The 24,216-nt window shown below is 38.5% G+C and overlaps 1 protein-coding gene across 1 annotated transcript in view; it reads left to right on the forward strand.

Moving 5' to 3' along the window:
- The window catches only part of LOC110892536, a 37,233-nt gene extending 15,878 nt beyond the window's left edge, over positions 1 to 21,355 (forward strand). Inside the window, exons 7-9 of the mRNA XM_022139692.2 lie at positions 20,289 to 20,342; positions 20,467 to 20,610; positions 20,984 to 21,355. Coding sequence (XP_021995384.1) covers positions 20,289 to 20,342; positions 20,467 to 20,610; positions 20,984 to 21,355 — 570 coding nt within the window. The remainder of the gene's footprint in view (positions 1 to 20,288; positions 20,343 to 20,466; positions 20,611 to 20,983) is intronic.
- Positions 21,356 to 24,216: the final 2,861 nt, after the last annotated feature.

A 24,216-nucleotide genomic window follows, 5' to 3' on the forward strand; every position in this document is an offset into this window, starting at 1 on the left:
CATTGAAGAGATACATTCCCTTGCTCGTGGAGTGACGTTGACGCACTTCCTTCTTTTTCTGTCATGCCTCCTTTCTTTCTCGCCTTGCTTTTCTTGCCTATCTTGCTTGTGATCGGATGATCCTTTTCTTGACCGTGTAGATCAAATTTCTTACTTAGTACTTGCGTCTGGCCAACTTGCTAACCAGGTTCTTGCGTTTCTGACCGACTTGCTAATCAGATTTTTATGTACCCTGACCCACTTGCTAATCAGGTTCTGACCGACTTGCTGATCAGATTCTTGCTAACTTGCTGTTGCGAGTGATAAAAAAATATCCAACCAACTTGCTAATTGGACTTAATTTAATCGACCCGCTGTACTTGCTTTTTCTTGCTTTGACCAAGAATGGTCGTTTTCTTGCTAGACTGAATCGTGATGATTCAACGTGCTACTTGCTATTTTGAACTAAACGATCCGGAACTTGCTATTTGAACCAGGAATCGGTTTGACTTGCTAGAACCGATACGGGTTCGATTTCTTGCTATACGTATCGTTTATGATTCAAAAATTGACTTGCTTACTTTAAAAAACATGCTAATGATCCCCCTTTTCAACATACAAAAACTTGATTGTTTGAATTTTACTTAAAAAATTTGAGACGACAACCCTTTTTTTATGTTTGTGATTCCAATATGGCTTTGCAAAAAGTCAAATTTGCAATTAAGATAGACACTAGTGATCCTTGTTTATGATTCTTTAACGAATCAGTACAACAGATATGATGCATACAATTGGAATCAAAAATCAACTTTGACTTTTACAGAACACGAAAACCAAGATGACCCTATGGTTTCTTTCTTGTGGTTCGACTAAATCAAAATAAAAAACGTACTTACGAAATCGAAACACGGTTCTCTGATTCAAAAGGCAACCCCGATTATCGTTTCTTGCTCGTAATCTTGCACTGAGATCTTTCTTTCTTGCTTCCTGGATCGATTAACGTGGTGCTCTGATACCACTGTTGGTAATCGAACTTGCAAATCACAGGTTAGAATATAAAGAATTGAGAATCAAGAATAATAAACTTGCTTGTATTGAATGAAAAGTGATGATTACAATTGACATACATGAACCCTATATATACTATACGAATAGATGCGATGATAGAGACGTGTCTCTTCACGAACGGTTGCGACTCTTGAACTTGTGGTTGAGATTGATCTTGAAGAGGTGTGTCTCCTTGAAACATCGTGTCTCTTGCTTCCTCTCTTGTTGGCGCTGATTCCGAACAGGTATGTCTCCAGGAGAGGCGTCCCTTGATTAAGTGTAGGTTACAATCTTTCACTTCGTCGCATCCGGTCCTCGCACTTACTAACTAATCTAATTATAACATAAAACTAACTTACTAATTACGGAACGACCCCTCTATTTAGTTTAAACATCAATACTCCCCCTTAAACTAAATATAGTTTAATGAAGGTCTTCAACTTGCTTGACTTGCAGTAGCATTGGTTCCTCTTCCAATGCGAGATTGGCTTCTTGTTGCCTGTCTTTCTCCTTTTCTTTCCACTTGGTGCAATCTCTTGCAAAATGACCAAGTTTTCCACAATCATAACATCTGAACTTGCTCTTGTCTTGGTTTCTTGGACCCATATCTTTTCCACGTCCTCTTCCTCCTTTGAAAGATCCTTGTCCTTGACTTCTGCCATAGTTTTGAACACTACAACCCTTTTCATGATGCAAACTTTCAAATTGGTTATCTGCACGTGCCATCATGAGTCCTCCTTGATTATTATCTTCTTGCTTGTCTTGACTTTTGAGACGTTCTTCAAAAGCTATTATTCTTCCCACTGTTTCTTCAAATGGCATTTTGTCTATTTCCGAATATTGTTCGATATTTGCCACGATGGGTAGAAACTTCTTTGGAACGGAGATAAGTAATTTCCTTACAAGCTTCTTGTCTTTAATAGTGGTACCGAGAGTTTTAAATTTGGCTTTTATACCACTCAACTTTCTTTCGAAACTACTTACTGTGTCGTTCTCATCCATCTTTAAAACTTCCAGTTCGCTCCTCAAAGTTTGTAGACGTGCTTTCTGAACCATATCTGCTCCGAGATAACGAACTTTGATTGCATCCCATACTTCCTTTGCTTTTTCGTATTGCGCAACTTGCATCAAAACATCTTCTGGTAACGTTTGGAAGATAAGTGCTTTCGTTGTGTGCGCCTTCTTTTCATTTATCCCTTCCGTTGAAACAACTGTTTCCCAAAGACTATATGCCTTCAAGATTGTTTCCATCATAACTGCCCATTGGGTGTAATTCGTCTCTTTCAATTTTGGGCATTGAAGAGATACATTCCCTTGCTCGTGGAGTGACGTTGACGCACTTCCTTCTTTTTCTGTCATGCCTCCTTTCTTTCTCGCCTTGCTTTTCTTGCCTATCTTGCTTGTGATCGGATGATCCTTTTCTTGACCGTGTAGATCAAATTTCTTACTTAGTACTTGCGTCTGGCCAACTTGCTAACCAGGTTCTTGCGTTTCTGACCGACTTGCTAATCAGATTTTTATGTACCCTGACCCACTTGCTAATCAGGTTCTGACCGACTTGCTGATCAGATTCTTGCTAACTTGCTGTTGCGAGTGATAAAAAAATATCCAACCAACTTGCTAATTGGACTTAATTTAATCGACCCGCTGTACTTGCTTTTTCTTGCTTTGACCAAGAATGGTCGTTTTCTTGCTAGACTGAATCGTGATGATTCAACGTGCTACTTGCTATTTTGAACTAAACGATCCGGAACTTGCTATTTGAACCAGGAATCGGTTTGACTTGCTAGAACCGATACGGGTTCGATTTCTTGCTATACGTATCGTTTATGATTCAAAAATTGACTTGCTTACTTTAAAAAACATGCTAATGATCCCCCTTTTCAACATACAAAAACTTGATTGTTTGAATTTTACTTAAAAAATTTGAGACGACAACCCTTTTTTTATGTTTGTGATTCCAATATGGCTTTGCAAAAAGTCAAATTTGCAATTAAGATAGACACTAGTGATCCTTGTTTATGATTCTTTAACGAATCAGTACAACAGATATGATGCATACAATTGGAATCAAAAATCAACTTTGACTTTTACAGAACACGAAAACCAAGATGACCCTATGGTTTCTTTCTTGTGGTTCGACTAAATCAAAATAAAAAACGTACTTACGAAATCGAAACACGGTTCTCTGATTCAAAAGGCAACCCCGATTATCGTTTCTTGCTCGTAATCTTGCACTGAGATCTTTCTTTCTTGCTTCCTGGATCGATTAACGTGGTGCTCTGATACCACTGTTGGTAATCGAACTTGCAAATCACAGGTTAGAATATAAAGAATTGAGAATCAAGAATAATAAACTTGCTTGTATTGAATGAAAAGTGATGATTACAATTGACATACATGAACCCTATATATACTATACGAATAGATGCGATGATAGAGACGTGTCTCTTCACGAACGGTTGCGACTCTTGAACTTGTGGTTGAGATTGATCTTGAAGAGGTGTGTCTCCTTGAAACATCGTGTCTCTTGCTTCCTCTCTTGTTGGCGCTGATTCCGAACAGGTATGTCTCCAGGAGAGGCGTCCCTTGATTAAGTGTAGGTTACAATCTTTCACTTCGTCGCATCCGGTCCTCGCACTTACTAACTAATCTAATTATAACATAAAACTAACTTACTAATTACGGAACGACCCCTATATTTAGTTTAAACATCAATACTCCCCCTTAAACTAAATATAGTTTAATGAAGGTCTTCAACTTGCTTGACTTGCAGTAGCATTGGTTCCTCTTCCAATGCGAGATTGGCTTCTTGTTGCGTGTCTTTCTCCTTTTCTTTCCACTTGGTGCAATCTCTTGCAAAATGACCAAGTTTTCCACAATCATAACATCTGAACTTGCTCTTGTCTTGGTTTCTTGGACCCATATCTTTTCCACGTCCTCTTCCTCCTTTGAAAGATCCTTGTCCTTGACTTCTGCCATAGTTTTGAACACTACGACCCTTTTCATGATGCAAACTTTCAAATTGGTTATCTGCACGTGCCATCATGAGTCCTCCTTGATTATTATCTTCTTGCTTGTCTTGACTTTTGAGACGTTCTTCAAAAGCTATTATTCTTCCCACTGCTTCTTCAAATGGCATTTTGTCTATTTCCGAATATTGTTCGATATTTGCCACGATGGGTAGAAACTTCTTTGGAACGGAGATAAGTAATTTCCTTACAAGCTTCTTGTCTTTAATAGTGGTACCGAGAGTTTTAAATTTGGCTTTTATACCACTCAACTTGCTTGCGAAACTACTTACTGTGTCGTTCTCATCCATCTTTAAAACTTCCAGTTCGCTCCTCAAAGTTTGTAGACGTGCTTTCTGAACCATATCTGCTCCGAGATAACGAACTTTGATTGCATCCCATACTTCCTTTGCTTTTTCGTATTGCGCAACTTGCATCAAAACATCTTCTGGTAACGTTTGGAAGATAAGTGCTTTCGTTGTGTGCGCCTTCTTTTCATTTATCCCTTCCGTTGAAACAACTGTTTCCCAAAGACTATATGCCTTCAAGATTGTTTCCATCATAACTGCCCATTGGGTGTAATTCGTCTCTTTCAATTTTGGGCATTGAAGAGATACATTCCCTTGCTCGTGGAGTGACGTTGACGCACTTCCTTCTTTTTCTGTCATGCCTCCTTTCTTTCTCGCCTTGCTTTTCTTGCCTATCTTGCTTGTGATCGGATGATCCTTTTCATGACCGTGTAGATCAAATTTCTTACTTAGTACTTGCGTCTGGCCAACTTGCTAACCAGGTTCTTGCGTTTCTGACCGACTTGCTAATCAGATTTTTATGTACCCTGACCCACTTGCTAATCAGGTTCTGACCGACTTGCTGATCAGATTCTTGCTAACTTGCTGTTGCGAGTGATAAAAAAATATCCAACCAACTTGCTAATTGGACTTAATTTAATCGACCCGCTGTACTTGCTTTTTCTTGCTTTGACCAAGAATGGTCGTTTTCTTGCTAGACTGAATCGTGATGATTCAACGTGCTACTTGCTATTTTGAACTAAACGATCCGGAACTTGCTATTTGAACCAGGAATCGGTTTGACTTGCTAGAACCGATACGGGTTCGATTTCCTGCTATACGTATCGTTTATGATTCAAAAATTGACTTGCTTACTTTAAAAAACATGCTAATGATCCCCCTTTTCAACATACAAAAACTGGATTGTTTGAATTTTACTTAAAAAATTTGAGACGACAACCCTTTTTTTATGTTTGTGATTCCAATATGGCTTTGCAAAAAGTCAAATTTGCAATTAAGATAGACACTAGTGATCCTTGTTTATGATTCTTTAACGAATCAGTACAACAGATATGATGCATACAATTGGAATCAAAAATCAACTTTGACTTTTACAGAACTCGAAAACCAAGATGACCCTATGGTTTCTTTCTTGTGGTTCGACTAAATCAAAATAAAAAACGTACTTACGAAATCGAAACACGGTTCTCTGACTCAAACGGCAACCCCGATTATCGTTTCTTGCTCGTAATCTTGCACTGAGATCTTTCTTTCTTGCTTCCTGGATCGATTAACGTGGTGCTTTGATACCACTGTTGGTAATCGAACTTGCAAATCACAGGTTAGAATATAAAGAATTGAGAATCAAGAATAATAAACTTGCTTGTATTGAATGAAAAGTGATGATTACAATTGACATACATGAACCCTATATATACTATACGAATAGATGCGATGATAGAGACGTGTCTCTTCACGAACGGTTGCGACTCTTGAACTTGTGGTTGAGATTGATCTTGAAGAGGTGTGTCTCCTTGAAACATCGTGTCTCTTGCTTCCTCTCTTGTTGGCGCTGATTCCGAACAGGTATGTCTCCAGGAGAGGCGTCCCTTGATTAAGTGTAGGTTACAATCTTTCACTTCGTCGCATCCGGTCCTCGCACTTACTAACTAATCTAATTATAACATAAAACTAACTTACTAATTACGGAACGACCCCTATATTTAGTTTAAACATCAATACTCCCCCTTAAACTAAATATAGTTTAATGAAGGTCTTCAACTTGCTTGACTTGCAGTAGCATTGGTTCCTCTTCCAATGCGAGATTGGCTTCTTGTTGCGTGTCTTTCTCCTTTTCTTTCCACTTGGTGCAATCTCTTGCAAAATGACCAAGTTTTCCACAATCATAACATCTGAACTTGCTCTTGTCTTGGTTTCTTGGACCCATATCTTTTCCACGTCCTCTTCCTCCTTTGAAACATACTTGTCCTTGGCTTCTGCCATAGTTTTGAACACTACGACCCTTTTCATGATGCAAACTTTCAAATTGGTTATCTGCACGTGCCATCATGAGTCCTCCTTGATTATTATCTTCTTGCTTGTCTTGACTTTTGAGACGTTCTTCAAAAGCTATTATTCTTCCCACTGCTTCTTCAAATGGCATTTTGTCTATTTCCGAATATTGTTCGATATTTGCCACGATGGGTAGAAACTTCTTTGGAACGGAGATAAGTAATTTCCTTACAAGCTTCTTGTCTTTAATAGTGGTACCGAGAGTTTTAAATTTGGCTTTTATACCACTCAACTTGCTTTCGAAACTACTTACTGTGTCGTTCTCATCCATCTTTAAAACTTCCAGTTCGCTCCTCAAAGTTTGTAGACGTGCTTTCTGAACCATATCTGCTCCGAGATAACGAACTTTGATTGCATCCCATACTTCCTTTGCTTTTTCGTATTGCGCAACTTGCATCAAAACATCTTCTGGTAACGTTTGGAAGATAAGTGCTTTCGTTGTGTGCGCCTTCTTTTCATTTATCCCTTCCGTTGAAACAACTGTTTCCCAAAGACTATATGCCTTCAAGATTGTTTCCATCATAACTGCCCATTGGGTGTAATTCGTCTCTTTCAATTTTGGGCATTGAAGAGATACATTCCCTTGCTCGTGGAGTGACGTTGACGCACTTCTTTCTTTTTCTGTCATGCCTCCTTTCTTTCTCGCCTTGCTTTTCTTGCCTATCTTGCTTGTGATCGGATGATCCTTTTCTTGACCGTGTAGATCAAATTTCTTACTTAGTACTTGCGTCTGGCCAACTTGCTAACCAGGTTCTTGCGTTTCTGACCGACTTGCTAATCAGATTTTTATGTACCCTGACCCACTTGCTAATCAGGTTCTGACCGACTTGCTGATCAGATTCTTGCTAACTTGCTGTTGCGAGTGATAAAAAAATATCCATCCAACTTGCTAATTGGACTTAATTTAATCGACCCGCTGTACTTGCTTTTTCTTGCTTTGACCAAGAATGGTCGTTTTCTTGCTAGACTGAATCGTGATGATTCAACGTGCTACTTGCTATTTTGAACTAAACGATCCGGAACTTGCTATTTGAACCAGGAATCGGTTTGACTTGCTAGAACCGATACGGGTTCGATTTCTTGCTATACGTATCGTTTATGATTCAAAAATTGACTTGCTTACTTTAAAAAACATGCTAATGATCCCCCTTTTCAACATACAAAAACTTGATTGTTTGAATTTTACTTAAAAAATTTGAGATGACAACCCTTTTTTTTATGTTTGTGATTCCAATATGGCTTTGCAAAAAGTCAAATTTGCAATTAAGATAGACACTAGTGATCCTTGTTTATGATTCTTTAACGAATCAGTACAACAGATATGATGCATACAATTGGAATCAAAAATCAACTTTGACTTTTACAGAACACGAAAACCAAGATGACCCTATGGTTTCTTTCTTGTGGTTCGACTAAATCAAAATAAAAAACGTACTTACGAAATCGAAACACGGTTCTCTGATTCAAACGGCAACCCCGATTATCGTTTCTTGCTCGTAATCTTGCACTGAGATCTTTCTTTCTTGCTTCCTGGATCGATTAACGTGGTGCTCTGATACCACTGTTGGTAATCGAACTTGCAAATCACAGGTTAGAATATAAAGAATTGAGAATCAAGAATAATAAACTTGCTTGTATTGAATGAAAAGTGATGATTACAATTGACATACATGAACCCTATATATACTATACGAATAGATGCGATGATAGAGACGTGTCTCTTCACGAACGGTTGCGACTCTTGAACTTGTGGTTGAGATTGATCTTGAAGAGGTGTGTCTCCTTGAAACATCGTGTCTCTTGCTTCCTCTCTTGTTGGCGCTGATTCCGAACAGGTATGTCTCCAGGAGAGGCGTCCCTTGATTAAGTGTAGGTTACAATCTTTCACTTCGTCGCATCCGGTCCTCGCACTTACTAACTAATCTAATTATAACATAAAACTAACTTACTAATTACGGAACGACCTCTATATTTAGTTTAAACATCAATAGTTGTTGTTGTTGTTGTTGTTGTTGTTATTGTTGTTATTATTATCCCATATATTCAAAATTACAAAAATAAAACCAAGTTTTACTCATTCAACTCATGTAATGCATTGGGTTTTAACCTAGTAAAATTAATAAATGATTAAAACTCTTGGTGAAAATCATGATTCATCCCACAAGAAATGAATCCACTCAATTTAACAAGACATCAAAACAAATCACTATTTTAAAGCTTGCCAACTTAAAATTGGTCCAAATGAGTTAGTACCACTGCCTACCATTGGTTGTGGACGTCACTTACTTGACGTCATTTGTCGTTCATTGCCACCATCATTGCTTCACCAGCCACACACCACTCATTCCAACAACGCTTCATTGATACCATCTCCGCTGCTACCTCCACCATTGCCACTAACCGCAATAAAAACATTGCACGTGAACTTGTTTTGATACTTTTTTAAAACGTCCCATCTCAACTTTTCCCCACTTTGGCTCAAACTCGTTTTAATCAGGAATCAATTGATAACTTTTAAGTACGATCTGTTTTATCAGTGTTGGTGCACTTGTGTCTGTACTTTGTCTGTATTCGGTCTGTGTATAAACGATGTCCTAAGTTAGTCTTTAAGTTGACCAAGTCAACTATCCTCCTAGTTTGACTTGGCCAATATGCTGTAATGTAAAGTGTCTGAGTCGAAGGATAAGGGATCGAAGGATGATGTGGATCCTTCGATCCCCACGAAAGATATGCTTCGAACTATGGAACTCGAAAGATTACCTTTCGAGGTTCTTGCTGATCCTTCGATAGCTTTGTATTCGAAAGATGATCCTTCGGATCATCTATCGGATCCTTCGACCAGACCTGCTGTGTATGGGTATATATACCCATGCAGTGTGTTGTGTTAGAGAGTTCTGAGAGTTTACATAGGTGCACACACCGAAAGAGAGAGAGACTTCTTGAGAGCTTTCTGTCCAGAACTCACACACACACTTTGAGAGTTTACAAGTTAGGTTTGTAAACATTGTGCTTGTAACCGAAACCTTCATTTGCATTAATACAAGTTGTGTTAATCGGTGAACCCGTGTGTGTTGTGCTTGTACTTGCTTAATCTCGGTTTGCTTGCTAGCTTGGATTCCGCACTCGCTAGTGGGTTAGTATAACAAGGTTTGAGGTTCGTCATCCTCCGACAAAAGGGACCTACAAGTGGTATCAGAGCTTGGCTCTTTACCTTGTTTAAAACCGGGTTTTTCAAGTTCTTGGTGTGTGTTTGAACACTTGGTTTAACACCCGTTTTTGTTGGTTTTTCTACACTTTTAAACTGGAAAACGTGTTTTAAACTTACCGGGAGTGTTCATAAGTGGTTTGGGTAACTTGAAAACTTGTTTTAAGTGACTTTGTAATTCCGGTCATATCTCCGGTGTTATTCCGGTGACTGGTTCTGGATAAGAGTCTTCTATTTTGGGTATATCTTATTTCAAAATCAAGGTTGGTAAGGTAGTACAGTCTGACCATACCTTTTTGCCGAAAGTTGACCTTCACCAACCCATCACCTTTTCACCAACCTATCACATCAACGTCAGTTGTGTCAGAACCTCTCGAAAGATATCCTTCGACTTCGAAAGATCATCTTTCGATCAAGGAAGGCTCGAAAGATTATCATCCTTCGACCCATCCTTCGAAGTCTGAAACATATCCTTCGATAAAGGAATCTATTCGAAAGACAGTGTCCGAAAGATAGGGATTTAACTCGAAAGATAAGGATCTTTCAAAGGAGAATCCTTCGAGTTCTTGAATCTTTCGACATCATTGTTCGAGATTCAACAGTAATCTTTCGAGTACTGTTGATCCTTCGAACAAGTGTTGATCTTTCGATTGTGGTCAGGTTATTGTTAACAAGTTTCTGTGATTTCAGATCTTTCGGAACAGGATCCTTCGGCCGTGATATCTTTCGGATTACTCACTTAGCATTTATTTTGCTTATCTATCATGAATCCGAGTTGGTGGAATCCGGCTCCAGATAATGGTGAATATACAAGATCAAATGTCACTCCCTCATGGTGGGGTACACCGGCTCCAGACGATGGAAAATACACGAATACAAGGTCATCTCCTTTATGGGCCGAGTCGCTGGTATCGACATCTTCTCAGGGAAATCAATGGGCTTTGGTATCGAATCAAACTCCGAGCATTCAAAGTATTCTACTAAGTGAAAGTGAAACAGGAAGTCTGAATCGACCTCCAAAGTTGATGCATTTGAATGAATATCCAGGATGGGTTGAGAGGTTTAAAACATATGTTCTTGGTCAAAATACGGAACTGTGGATACGTTTCACCACAGATTTCGATCAAGCCATAGAGGTTGCTGCTTCAGATTCTGCTACGTTTGCTGATCTTCCAGAAGATAAAAAGAAAACCTATGATCTGGAAAAGAAGGCATACGCCATTCTCACTCAGGCGTTGAGCAAGGATATCTACCATCAGTTTGTCAGCTTCAAGACAACAAAGAAGTTGTGGGACGGATTGAAAAACAGAGGAGTGGGAAATGCAGCAACACGTCAAATGCGTCATGATCTTCTCAAGAAAGAATTCGAAGGTTTCACTTGTATGGATAAGGAGTCCTTGGGAGATATGACAAGCCGATTTTATCATCTGCTTACGGAATTGGATAATTATAGTGTAGTGACAACTCAAGCTGAAGTTGTGAAGAAGTTTGCTGATGCTTTGCCTCCTCAATGGAGTAGTTTCTTGGAAATCCTGAAGTACAACGGAGTGTTGAGAACCACTAATATCAACGAATTCGTGCAACTTTTGGAAAACAAGGATCAGGAGGAAACATTGAAGGCGAAGAGAGTTCCATTGCCACAGAATCCAGAAATGTACTGTGGAACTTCCAATTCTTCGTCTGCAAGAACCGGTCCACATGCTCCACTTCAAACAGCGTTTGTCACAAGCACAGATTGTTTTGGCAACCCAATACAAGTTCCTGTTAAGCCACCTCCCACCACAGACATGTATGGAAATCCAATCCAACCACCTCCACCTCCTCCTGCTCAACAACAACAACGTGCATGTTATGGAGGAACATCATCTGCTGGTCAACAATCAAAGTCAAGTACAGTGCAGCTCGACACGTCAAGCTTCTCTAAAATCAGTGTAGAAGTAGCTAAAGAACACATGGAGCTGCTTAACACTGTAGTGAGCGCGTACTGTGGGTTGATAGAAGGTCAGATTGGCAACATTAATCTGACACAAGAAGATTACAGGCAGATTGATAAAGAGGAGATGGACTTGATGGACATCAAGTGGGCCTTTGCGAGTGCTGTGAGAAGAGCAAAGGATTGGATGGAGAGTACTGGAAGAACCAGCTTGGAAAGTAAGCGAGACACCAAGTATGGGTTCGATAAGCAGGCCGTTAAATGCTTCAACTGTGGTGAAAGGGGTCACTTTAAACGGGAATGCACCAAGCCAGCCCAGCACGGAAATCAAAACCCCTTCAGAAACCAAGGCAACCGGCAGAACAGAAACAATGATCGTACCATGGTACCCGTCAACAACCAAACCAACCGGGCACTTGCGGTTCAGGTGGATGAAGGTTGTGACTGGTCAATCCAGTTGGGTGGTGATGCTCCTGATGGAACAGCATGTTTTGCTCAGATTGTGAAGGAGCTAGTTCACACCAGTGGTGGAGAATCTTCTGCCAGTGGTGGTGAATCGTCTGAAGATGAAGACTCTTCTGGGTACAGTAGAAGTGTTGATGAAGAATCATCCAATTCTGGTGATGATCATGTGGGTGAGACATCGAATGCAGCAATCGATGCAGATATTGATGAACTCTTGGAGGAAGCTGCAGCAGAAACTCAAAGAAGATCTATTCTGGTGGATCAAGCTGCCTATACTTCGTCTTCTCTCCATTCAGCCTTTATGGCTAATGTCGACGGTTCATCAAGTCAGGTATGTGTCGATGAACCCACTGCTGTTAATTGTGATGAATGTGCTAGGTTGCATGCTAGATGTGCTGAAATGGAGAAAAGTATGTCTGAGTTGCAAGGCAAACATGATGCTTTACAAGCTAGTTTGTTTGACTTGCAAGACAAACATACTACTGTGAATGAGAATTTGAGTAACTTGCAAAGTAAGCATGACGCTTTGCAAGAAAAGTATGATGTGACTTTCCTCCACAATCAGAAATTGACTGTGGACCTTTCCAAATGCACAGAAGCCAATATGTTTTATGAAAACCATGAAAAAGAATTTAAGTCAGTAATTGAAACATTAAAGAAAGATAAAACTGAACTGACTAAAATGGTTTCAAGAAAACAAACTGATATTAATTTGTATATATCTCGCCTTGAGATTATGCAAAAAGAGATGGCTTGTGTGAAAACCGAAAGTGATGCGATCCAACTCAAGCTAGACAGTTATTTGAGCTCTAGCTATGTGTTAGATCACATCATTGATGTTCAGAAGGAAAAGAGGGATGTCACATGCATAGGCTACAAGAAGTGTCCACCACCAGTGAGACATAATTATGACGCCATGCCTGATGAAGAGGACAGGGTATTCTTTGAACCTTCTGTGCCTCTAGATGTTAAGGAGTTTGCTGCAGGACTCGGATACCAAAAGGAAGTATCCTCAGATTCAGATGTGTCAGCAGATACATTTGTGAGTGCTGAACAGAATCAAGATCCTCCAGTTGTGATTGAGGATGCTGATTCGTCTGATGATGAATCTGACGATGCTGTCCCAGCAAAGTCTGATGCGGTAGTCAAAAATGAGGACATACCTCTTGAGAATCACATTCTATGTGATCCCCCTGTACAAACCGCTAAGACTGTTGCAACTGAGTCCTCATCTGCAGAAGAGCTGGAGAGTGTGAATTTGCTGTACACTCTAGTTGGTGATGATAAAATTTACTCAGACAAAGATTTTCCCATTAAGAATGTTAATCAATCCTTAATCTGCAAAGTCTTTGAAAATTCGACAAGTAAGTTTTTGGGAAAGACAGGACCACGTGTTACAGTTACACAGTGTCCTCCTATTCCAAAGGCTGAGATTCGAAAACAATTTGGCAACAAGAAATTACCAACAGTGCCAAAGCAGCAAAATCACACCAAACCCAAAGGTAAAACACCGGCTCAAGCTGACAAGAATCCGAATCAAAAGAAGAAGAAAAATGTTAACTTTGTGAAATCGACGGGAACAGACAAAATTGAAAAGTTTGAAAATCAATCTAACTTAGATTTTGTCAAGAAAGCTATTGTCGAGAAAAGAAATGAACCAAGTAGTTCAAAACCTAGTACCTCGGGTTCACAAAGTTCAACATCATCGGCTAGACGATCACATGATTCTTCGGGGTTTGTAGAACGAAGATCATGTTTTGAGTGTGGAACCATTGGACATATTATTCGTAATTGTCCATATCTTCATAAACAAAAAGGAAAGGTTGATGATCCCCGTGGCAAAACTGACCGTAAGCCAACTGTTTCCACAAAACAAGATCCCCGACTTGTAAAAGAAAGGGAAAAGAAACAGAAACGCCAACAGGTCAAGAAGATTGAAAAAGCAATTAAAACTGATGTGGTTCAAAAACAATCTGTTGCTGTAAAACCAGAAAATTCCAAAACTTCAAACAATCAAGAAGTTAAGGTATTAAAGAAAGACACTGGTAAAACAAAACAGACATGGAAACCTAAATCGGTTACTGAATCAGGGGGACCATCACAATTCACCAACCATCAAAGACAAGAAGTTATTGTCATTGATGAAAATGGAAGACCCAAGACCACAATGGCTTGGGTCCCCATCTCCAACTAATAATTTGAGTTCATGTGCAGGGTGCTTCAGGAGGAACTATCAGTAGTCATTGGATTGTTGATAGTGGGGCATCCAGGCACATGACAGGCGACATGAAGCTTCTCTACGACGTTAAATCTATTAGAGGAGGTTATGTTGCTTTTGCTGGAGATAAAGGTGGATATATAACGGGAGAAGGAATGATATCTAACGGGATTGTCAGCTTTGACAAGATCAATTTTGTGCAACAACTTGATCACAATCTTCTTAGTGTTTCTCAAATTTGTGACAAGAAATTTTCAGTACACTTTGATGCTAATGGATGTTATGTGCTGAAACCCGGCTTCAAAATTCCAAAAGAATGGATTCTCTTGTCGGCTCCAAGGATAAATGATTTGTACGTCCTTGATATGAGCCAAGCTATTACAACGTCTGCACAAGCAACTTGTTTCGTTTCCAAAGCCACAGAAAAAGACACTATCTCTTGGCACAGACGAATGGGTCACATTCACTTACGAAAAATGAATCATTTGGTTTCAAATGAATTGGTGAATGGTGTTCCCCTCAAAAATTTCCATCTTCAAGACGTCTGTGTTTCGTGCCAGAAAGGAAAGAAAACAAAGAAGAAGCACCCTACAAAGAAGATCAACACAGTGGCAGTTCCTCTTGAACGTTTGCACATGGATTTGTTCGGTCCTGTCAAGCACAAGAGTATTCGGGGTGATCAATACTGCCTCGTGGTTACTGATGATTATTCAAGATTTTCTTGGGTTGCGTTCATGGCACACAAGAGTGAAACCTTTGGTATTATCAAAAACTTGATCATTCAGATTGAGAATTTGTATAAGTTGAAGGTTAGGCGGATACGTAGCGACAATGGTACTGAATTTAAAAATCATTCCATGACGGAGTTCTGCACTTCAAAGGGTATTCTTCATGAGTTTAGTGCAGCTTATACTCCTCAACAGAATGGTGTCGCTGAGCGTAAGAACCGCACGTTGATCGAGACTGCTAGGACAATGTTGGTAGAGTCGCAGCTACCCATTCCATTCTGGACTGAAGTTGTGGCCTCTGCATGTTACACATTGAACCGAGTCCTTACAGTCAAAAGGCACAACAAGACCTGCTTTGAGCTTCTTCAAAAACGGAAACCAGATTTGTCTTATCTAGAACCGTTTGGAGCTCCATGCACAATCATCGATCCTGATGGAAAGTTTGGGGCAAGAGCAATTGATGGATACTTTCTTGGGTATGCCACCCCTAACTTACGAGTCTGGAATCTAGAGACTAAAAGGGTCGAGGAGTGGTCTGAGGTCAGAGTACAAAGGCACACCTTGCCAGTCAAAAATCCGGGTCAACCTTGGATGTTTGAGTACGATGACTTTTTCAATTCGATCAATGTTGAAGCCGTTGAAGAAAATGCTGCGGCTAGGATGTTTTTCGAGAGTGACAATGCAACAGTTTCACCGGTGGTTCGTCCAATTCTTGTTAATCAAGAACCATCTTCTTCGGTGAACAATAATACTCTCAACAATGAGGATTTTCATGATGCAAACGAATTGAACGAATCTTCAGAGGATGATGAATTTCTAGATGCAGATCAGGAAGCTCCAACAACAGCAGTTCATGGTACTTCAGAGGGTACTCCTCCAGTGGATGCCCATAGAACAGCTGAGGCTACTGCATCATCCTCTTCGTCAATTTCGGGCCTTGAATTGGTTGTTGATCTTAATCTCAACAACCTGGGTATAAATGTTCCAGTTCCAGATAATCCAGAAACAAGGATTCATAATACCCATCCTCAACAAAACATCATTGGAAATGTGCAAAGTGGCGTTCAAACAAGAAACATGTTGCGAAACAACAACAATGCAGGCTTGTATGCGGCTATTCGAGAATCCGGGCAACAAAACGACTGGTCTTTCGCGTGTTATGTCTCACAAGAAGAACCAAGAACGTGGAAAGAAGCCTTGAAGGATAACGCTTGGGTTGAAGCAATGCAGGAAGAACTGCAACAATTCCAGAAGCTGGGTGTCTGGAAACTTGTAGAGAAACCTGCTGGATACAAGAAGATTGGTACCCGTTGGGTTTTCAAATGCAAAAAGGATGACCGTGGAGTTGTTATCCGAAACAAAGCACGTTTAGTCGTTCAAGGTTTTCGTCAGATTGAAGGGATCGACTACAACGAAGTCTATGCACCAGTGGCACGTCTCGAAGCAATTCGAATCTTTCTAGCCTATGCATCCTTCAAAGGATTCAAGGTTTATCAGATGGACGTGAAAAGTGCATTCTTACATGGTGTGGTTGAAGAAGAGGTGTACGTCGAACAGCCTCCAGGTTTTGAAGATCCTATCCATCCCGATCGGGTTTGGTTGCTTAACAAAGCTCTTTATGGTCTTCATCAAGCACCGCGAGCTTGGTATGCAACCTTATCACACTATCTGCTGGAGAACGGTTTTCGTAGAGGTCTTATCGACTGTACTCTTTTCATCAAGGAACAAGATGGAGATCTTCTTCTGGTACAGGTATACGTTGATGACATTATTTTTGGTTCTACTAATGATGTCTTGTGTAGGGAATTCGAGCGCATTATGCAGGATAAATTCGAGATGAGTGCTATGGGGGAAATGACTTTCTTCTTGGGCCTACAAGTACAACAAACAGAGTCTGGGATATTCATCCATCAGACTAAATATGTTGGCGACATCTTGAGCCGGTTCCAGATGTCTGATGCAACGCCCATTGGTACCCCATTGCCAACTATCACGGAATTACTCCAGATTTGAAGGGAGAAGCTGTTAGTCCTTCAAACTACCGCGCCATGATCGGATCTCTTATGTACCTCACAGCATCAAGGCCAGACATAATGTACCCAACGTGCCTACTTGCCAGATATAAAGTTAACCCGAAGGCCTCACATCTTGCTGCTGTTAAAAGGATTTTTCGTTATTTGAAGGCGTACCCTGACACCGGTCTGTGGTACCCTAGGGATAATAACTTTGAATTGGTAGCTTTCAGTGATTCTGATTTTGGCGGATGCAAAATCGACGGTAAATCCACAACGGCTGGATGTCAGTTCTTAGGAAATCGCCTAGTCACATGGCAGTGCAAGAAGCAGACGTGTGTAGCTACATCAACATGCGAAGCTGAATACATTGCTGCCTCAAGTTGTTGCTCCCAAGTTCTTTGGATTCAACAACAAATGCGGGACTACGGTTTTGAATTCCTAACTACTCCTATTTACGTTGATAATTCTGCTGCTTTAGATATCACTAGAAATCCTGTGCAGCATTCAAAGACCAAACACATCGAAATCAAATATCACTTCATACGTGATTGCTTTGAGAAAAGGCTAATCGATGTTGTTAAGGTCCACACCGATGACCAACGTGTCGACTTATTTACCAAAGCATTTGACAAATCAAGATTTGACTTTTTATTATTGGTAAACGGCATTAAGGTCAAGCAAGAGTAAACCAACATCGGAAAATCATTTTTGTAAATATCTTTGTGTGTTTTTAAATTTCTCTTAGTTTATTGATTTTAGGGGGAGTAAATCCAAAAATCTGAAAATCCAAAAACATCGAAAAATTTCAAAAACACAAAAACAATAGAAAATCAAAAATGAGTTTCCTGGCGAGCAAAAGAGAAAATGATAGTACATCAGTGGTCTATCCAGCCTCTTTAAACCTTAAATGAAAAACGATAAGCAGCTCTATATAAGATGTATCGGTAGGCTCACAATCATTTTAAAGTGTGCAGGGTGATATAAATCTTAATCGACTGAAGACCAGGTGGGAACCATTCATTGGCATATGGTCTTAGTACCGAAATTTCGTTTGATAGATTGCCGAGGTTCTGAGATATTCGGTCTTTATGCTGCTTATCATCTGGGTATCATGGTTGTATCTTTTACCGAAAAATAACGGGGACGCAAGTCTAGATCTTCCATGATACTATACATACGTGTACATATTACATACTGCATTCGACCTCAATAAGTGATAAACAATCACATGTCCAAACAAATAAGTGATAAAAATATCACATCTATCCGGGTGTCAAGTTCGTCTCTCTGCTGTACGGAAGTACTGACATGTTCACGGACTTGCACCTGTGCCCTCATGCATACGAAAATCAAGTTCCTCATCAATAAGTGATTATATCACATAGGACTTGTTTTCAATTCAAAATAAGTGAGTATCTCACATTTTATACGGTCAAACAGATGATAATCGGTATACTCACCGGTAAGATGAACTCTCGTGCATACCTTGATACGGGAATGTGTCGTGATGTGGATGAACACCGGTCGGTAAGTATAAATCATACCTTAACGTATCCCCTCGCCATGATTACATCTGATAAGTTGAGCTTAAGTGGACAACAATACCGATAATTGTTATAGGATGCTTATCTTAATGATAACTAACTGAACAACAAGAGTGTTTTGGCATGACCGTACACTGATATGATTCTCTTACCCTCGAAACTCGCAAAAAGAATGTCTGTATATATTTATTTACTGCTTAACTTTTATTGTCTTCTTTTAAACAGTTTCGTCGTTTGGTGCATATCAGCACGACATTAGCGGTGATGTCGTTTGATAACACTCAAAGGATTTTAAATTGTTGTCTTTTAATTTCAAAAATACCAAAAAGATTTTAGGTGTGTTTTAATAAAAACTTTATAAAAGCCAAAAAGATTTTCTTTCTACTTTATTTTCGATCGTACGATGTTGGAGCTCGAGTCTTCGTTACCTGAAACCTGACTGAAAACCGAACTGACTAAATCTTCATAAACGGTCGAAATTTGCATGTTTGAAAGTTAAAACTAAAATTGGCAAATTTATTAAACTTTCAAACTGTCGGATGGTGTTTGATTATGACATGGTCATTCGTGTGTCATTTGTTTATACTATTCCAAGCAGTTGTTCTCATTACGTGTTTAGATTTTTTGCATGTGCAGATTCTAAAGGCTAGGAGAACATGGTCGATGACAAGCGTTGGAATGAAGACACGACGAGAAGGCGCTCAAAAGATGAAAATGATCGAGTTGCCGCTGGCCATCATCAACACCACAAGGATCTCACTTCATAAAGATAAAGTCTTTTCACGAGCATAACTCAAGGGGGAGCTTATGTTAAGGGGGAGTTTGTCAACACACTTCCTACATGATACGGGTAGTTTGTTGATACACTTTCTGCTTTCAAGACGTGAAGACTTTGAAGATCCTCCGACTTTGAAGACTTGAAAGGACATCAGAGTTTTGAGAACTCGAAGACCCAAGACCGTCGAAGTTCGAGACGAGTCTACAACTATAGAAGATAAAGACAAAGCTACAGCCAAGGGGGAGTTTGTTGGTGCACTTGTGTCTGTACTTTGTCTGTATTCGGTCTGTGTATAAACGATGTCCTAAGTTAGTCTTTAAGTTGACCAAGTCAACTATCCTCCTAGTTTGACTTGGCCAATATGCTGTAATGTAAAGTGTCTGAGTCGAAGGATAAGGGATCGAAGGATGATGTGGATCCTTCGATCCCCACGAAAGATATGCTTCGAACTATGGAACTCGAAAGATTACCTTTCGAGGTTCTTGCTGATCCTTCGATAGCTTTGTATTCGAAAGATGATCCTTCGGATCATCTATCGGATCCTTCGACCAGACCTGCTGTGTATGGGTATATATACCCATGCAGTGTGTTGTGTTAGAGAGTTCTGAGAGTTTACATAGGTGCACACACCGAAAGAGAGAGAGACTTCTTGAGAGCTTTCTGTCCAGAACTCACACACACACTTTGAGAGTTTACAAGTTAGGTTTGTAAACATTGTGCTTGTAACCGAAACTTTCATTTGCATTAATACAAGTTGTGTTAATCGGTGAACCCGTGTGTGTTGTGCTTGTACTTGCTTAATCTCGGTTTGCTTGCTAGCTTGGATTCCGCACTCGCTAGTGGGTTAGTATAACAAGGTTTGAGGTTCGTCATCCTCCGACAAAAGGGACCTACAATCAGAACCTGTTTAACTTGTTAACTGACAAAACCTACCCATTTTCATCATAGAACTAGAACAAATGGAGTATTTTAAGTTATAGAGTTCCTGAAACGTCTTTGAAACAGGTGTGCCAAGTGCTATATGGAGATACTAACACGAGATTTTTCATCTATTGGACTGTAAGTTTATATTTGTAACATTTGTCTTAATTCAACAATATGACTAAATATAATATTGGAACATTATATAAACGGCCTACACGTGTATTGAAAATATTTTATGGGTTTATTATATTTTGGACAGAGTGATGCATATCAAAAAACAGGATGCTACAATCTTTGCTCCGGGTTTATTCAAACCAACAATAAGTATGCAATTGGAGGCAGTTTTTCTCCTACTTCACAAATGGATGGTACTCAATATGAATTCACAATACTTATATGGAAGGTATTGCAATTCGTCTAATTATATGATTACATTCAAAATCTTACATGCGACAATTATATATTAAAATATAATATCTTATAAAATTCTATATCTATCGTTGTGAAATGCTTATTTTTATCAGCGTTTGAACATAATTTTTTTTCGCGTGGTTAATACTAATGTACAAATCATTGAAATCGAGCATTACAAATTTTGAAACCCCTGGCGCGTGTTTGATCCACTAGTTCTTAATTATTTATCAAGTTACATACATCATCAAGGCGTGTATATATATAAATGCTTACCGAAAGGTTTAAGGTTTCATGTGTGCAACATATTACACAAGTTGCAAAAGCTGGAAGTATGATGTTTTTAATTTGTACTATTTTGATAGGACCCAAGGGGTGGGGACTGGTGGATGCAACTTAATGGAGAACTAATAGGATATTGGCCATCCGTGTTATTTACACACTTAAGAAGGAGTGCGTCAGAGATACAATGGGGTGGAGAGATAGTGAATAGAGGCACACACGGGCAACATACTACTACCCAAATGGGTAGTGGTCGGTTCTCTCGAGAATGGTTTGGTAAAGCTAGCTATATAAGGAAAATTGAAACGGTGGATGCGCACAACACTTTAAGGACTCCGGATATATATACTGGCTATCAGCAAAACTGCTATGATATCTTGTCGGATCTTGATAATGGTGGCTGGGGTAGATACTTTTTCTTTGGTGGACCTGGTCGAAACAAAGATTGCCAGTGAAAAGGTTCTTACATCCTGGATTTTCAGTGCAATATGAATAAATTCGAAAACTGCCCATGGGAAGGTTATAACATACTAAACTATATCAATGTAATATATTTGGAATACTTTATTCCATGTACGAAAATAACCCATGGGTAGGTTATAACATACTAAACTATCAATGTAATATATTTGGAAGAACTTATTCCATGTAATATAAATATCAATGTATGTGACATGTTGGCGTAAGTTCGTTTTTATGATTATGTAATAGGAATTAAATTATAGGGTCTAAAGTGTAAGTCAAAATATTTGTGTCCAAAGTCCAACTAAGTAGAGACTTGAAAGGTAATTTTAAACATCCTCAAACTTAACTTATTAGATAGAAATTGATTAGTAGCCACTTTAAATTAGAAAATAAACTTGATACATGTTTAAGGGTCCTTGTGTGAGATAAAGAGAGAGCGCGCTCTTGAAGAAAACCGAACCATGGAAAGGGAAAATTAGTTCCAAGTGAAAACGAGGTTCATTCAGCAAACCTTCTTCAAACATCATGAAGTGATTAATTTTATTACATATCGATTTGAATGTCAACAGACTTAGGATATGATCATACAACTATCAGGCTTAGACAATAAAGATGACTACATATTATTCCCAAATGAAAAGTATTCATGTTAATTCCGTTTAAAGGATAATACGGAATAAAGCTACCATGTTAGTATTTTACAATATAACTAGCTAGATTCAACATGCGTGTGAGGGTGCGGCTGAAATTCAGTTAGTATCAGTTTGATTTGTTATGGTACCGGAACATGCTACTCGCGCTCAGCGATGGGCGAACTAATTTTATGTTAAAAACAACACTTCGGTCGAGAAATTTGAAAGGATCGGATCAGATCTGAATAAAACTTATGTGGAAACTTAGGGAGTTAGTTATTGTTTTCGTCCCTGTGGTTTGTCAAAAATCACCATTTTAGTCCATTAGTTTAAAAATTGCGATTTCAGTCCCTGTGATTTCAGTTTCGTAACCATTTCAGTCCCTGTGGTTTCACTTTCGTAACCATTTCAATCCATTTATTCTGTTAGTACAGGGACTGAAATGGTTACGAGGTGGACTGAAATGGTTACGAAAGTGAAACCACAGGGACTGAAATCGTAATTTTTAAACTAATGGACTGAAATAGTGATTTTTGACAAACCGGAGGGACGAAAACAGTAATTAACTCAAACTTAGGTAAAGATATAAGCACGTCGTAACGATTTATCTACAATTCTATTAAATGAGAAAGGAAACGTCAGCACTTTATTTAAAGAAGAAAAAGAAATCGTGAAATAGGTTTGATGATTTATACTTCTGGTTTTGCGCCATGGACCTACTTAATCGATTCCAAAAAGTCATGCATAGTAATGTTATGACCCCGAGATCTACGGATATATTTTTAAAAAGACTTGATTTTGCTATTAAAAAGGGGTAGTAGCGCATGTTGTTGGTTGTTTACCTTTTATTTCGATGTAATTTTCATTTTGAAGAGTTAATGAAAAATATTTGTAAAAAAATTATACATTTGTTTTGTGTTTATTACTTGTACATGTAAAAAACAAAACTTTAAGTAGCTTTAATTAGTATTGTTCATAATTCGTTTCGAATTCGAAAAATTCGAAATTCGTTTAAATTCGATTTGATTATCAAGAATTCGTTTCGACTGTAAGAATTCGAATTTTTAATCGAATACGGATTGAGTTTTTTATTCGAATACGAATTCGAATTGAATTCAGCAAGTTTTAATCGAATTCGAATCGAATACAGATATATAGTATAAACTATTGCTTATTCTAATATATAGTATAACGTGTCGCATTGGGTTGTTTTAACCATATACAGTGAAAACATAAGCGCCAGACGATTTAGAAAAACCAAACGGTTTAAAAACGTTTAAAAAACGAGTCGTTATAAAAGTAATGTTACAAAATTAGTTTCGAAACGTAAATAAAAATAACTAATGTGCACTGTTAATATTATTTGAAACTATATATAAAAAGATAAAACATGTAAAAAAAATCATGACATCGTTATGGAAAATCTATTTAAAACTTAAAGCCGTATCTTTATTAGAGTTTGGGGGTTGTAGTGTAAAACGGTTTAAAATGGGTAAAAATAACTTTATTAGCGTTGAGGGACGCTTGATAAATTTGTTAGAATTCAATGGGTAAGAATTTAAATTGGTTAAAGAAAACCTAACAAAATTTGAGGGGGCAAAAGTGTAAGTGTCAAAACTTTTGTTGTAAAAACATAAAAAAAAGAATAACTTATCTTATGTAATACTTATACTTGCCACTAAAAAATGAATAAATTCACTAATTCCATTAAAACAAAAGTTAATCATTTGAGATTTGAGTGTGAATGACATTTTTTGTAATTGAGAACAAAATGAGGGTTATTGTGTATTGTGTGTATTGAAGCACAATGATGTTATTTAATATATAGTATAATATAATAGTGGCGCAAGAATGCGTTGGTGTCAGTTCGGTTCCTTATGATATCGACACTCAGTATCAAAGAGAAAACTAAAAAAATAAAGTTGAGATATGAGAAAAGGAAATAACATTTGTTTTAAATCGACTGAAAACTATAAAAAAAAATATTGGTACCGATACCAATAATAACCATATCACTACCGATATTGTTCGGTCGGAATTGATTCAGCTCGTCACGCTACTGACACTCGATATAACTTACGATACAAAGAGAAAAAATTCTTTATTTTAAATACAAATTTATACGCAAATGTCAAAATGTTGAGGAAAAGAGTTAAACGCATCTAGATTATACAGTTTTAACCACCAAGTGTAGCATATAAATTTGGTAGACTCTTCAA

The sequence above is a fragment of the Helianthus annuus genome, chromosome 12 (genome assembly GCF_002127325.2).
Source record: "Helianthus annuus cultivar XRQ/B chromosome 12, HanXRQr2.0-SUNRISE, whole genome shotgun sequence".
NCBI classification, from domain to species: Eukaryota; Viridiplantae; Streptophyta; class Magnoliopsida; order Asterales; family Asteraceae; genus Helianthus; species Helianthus annuus.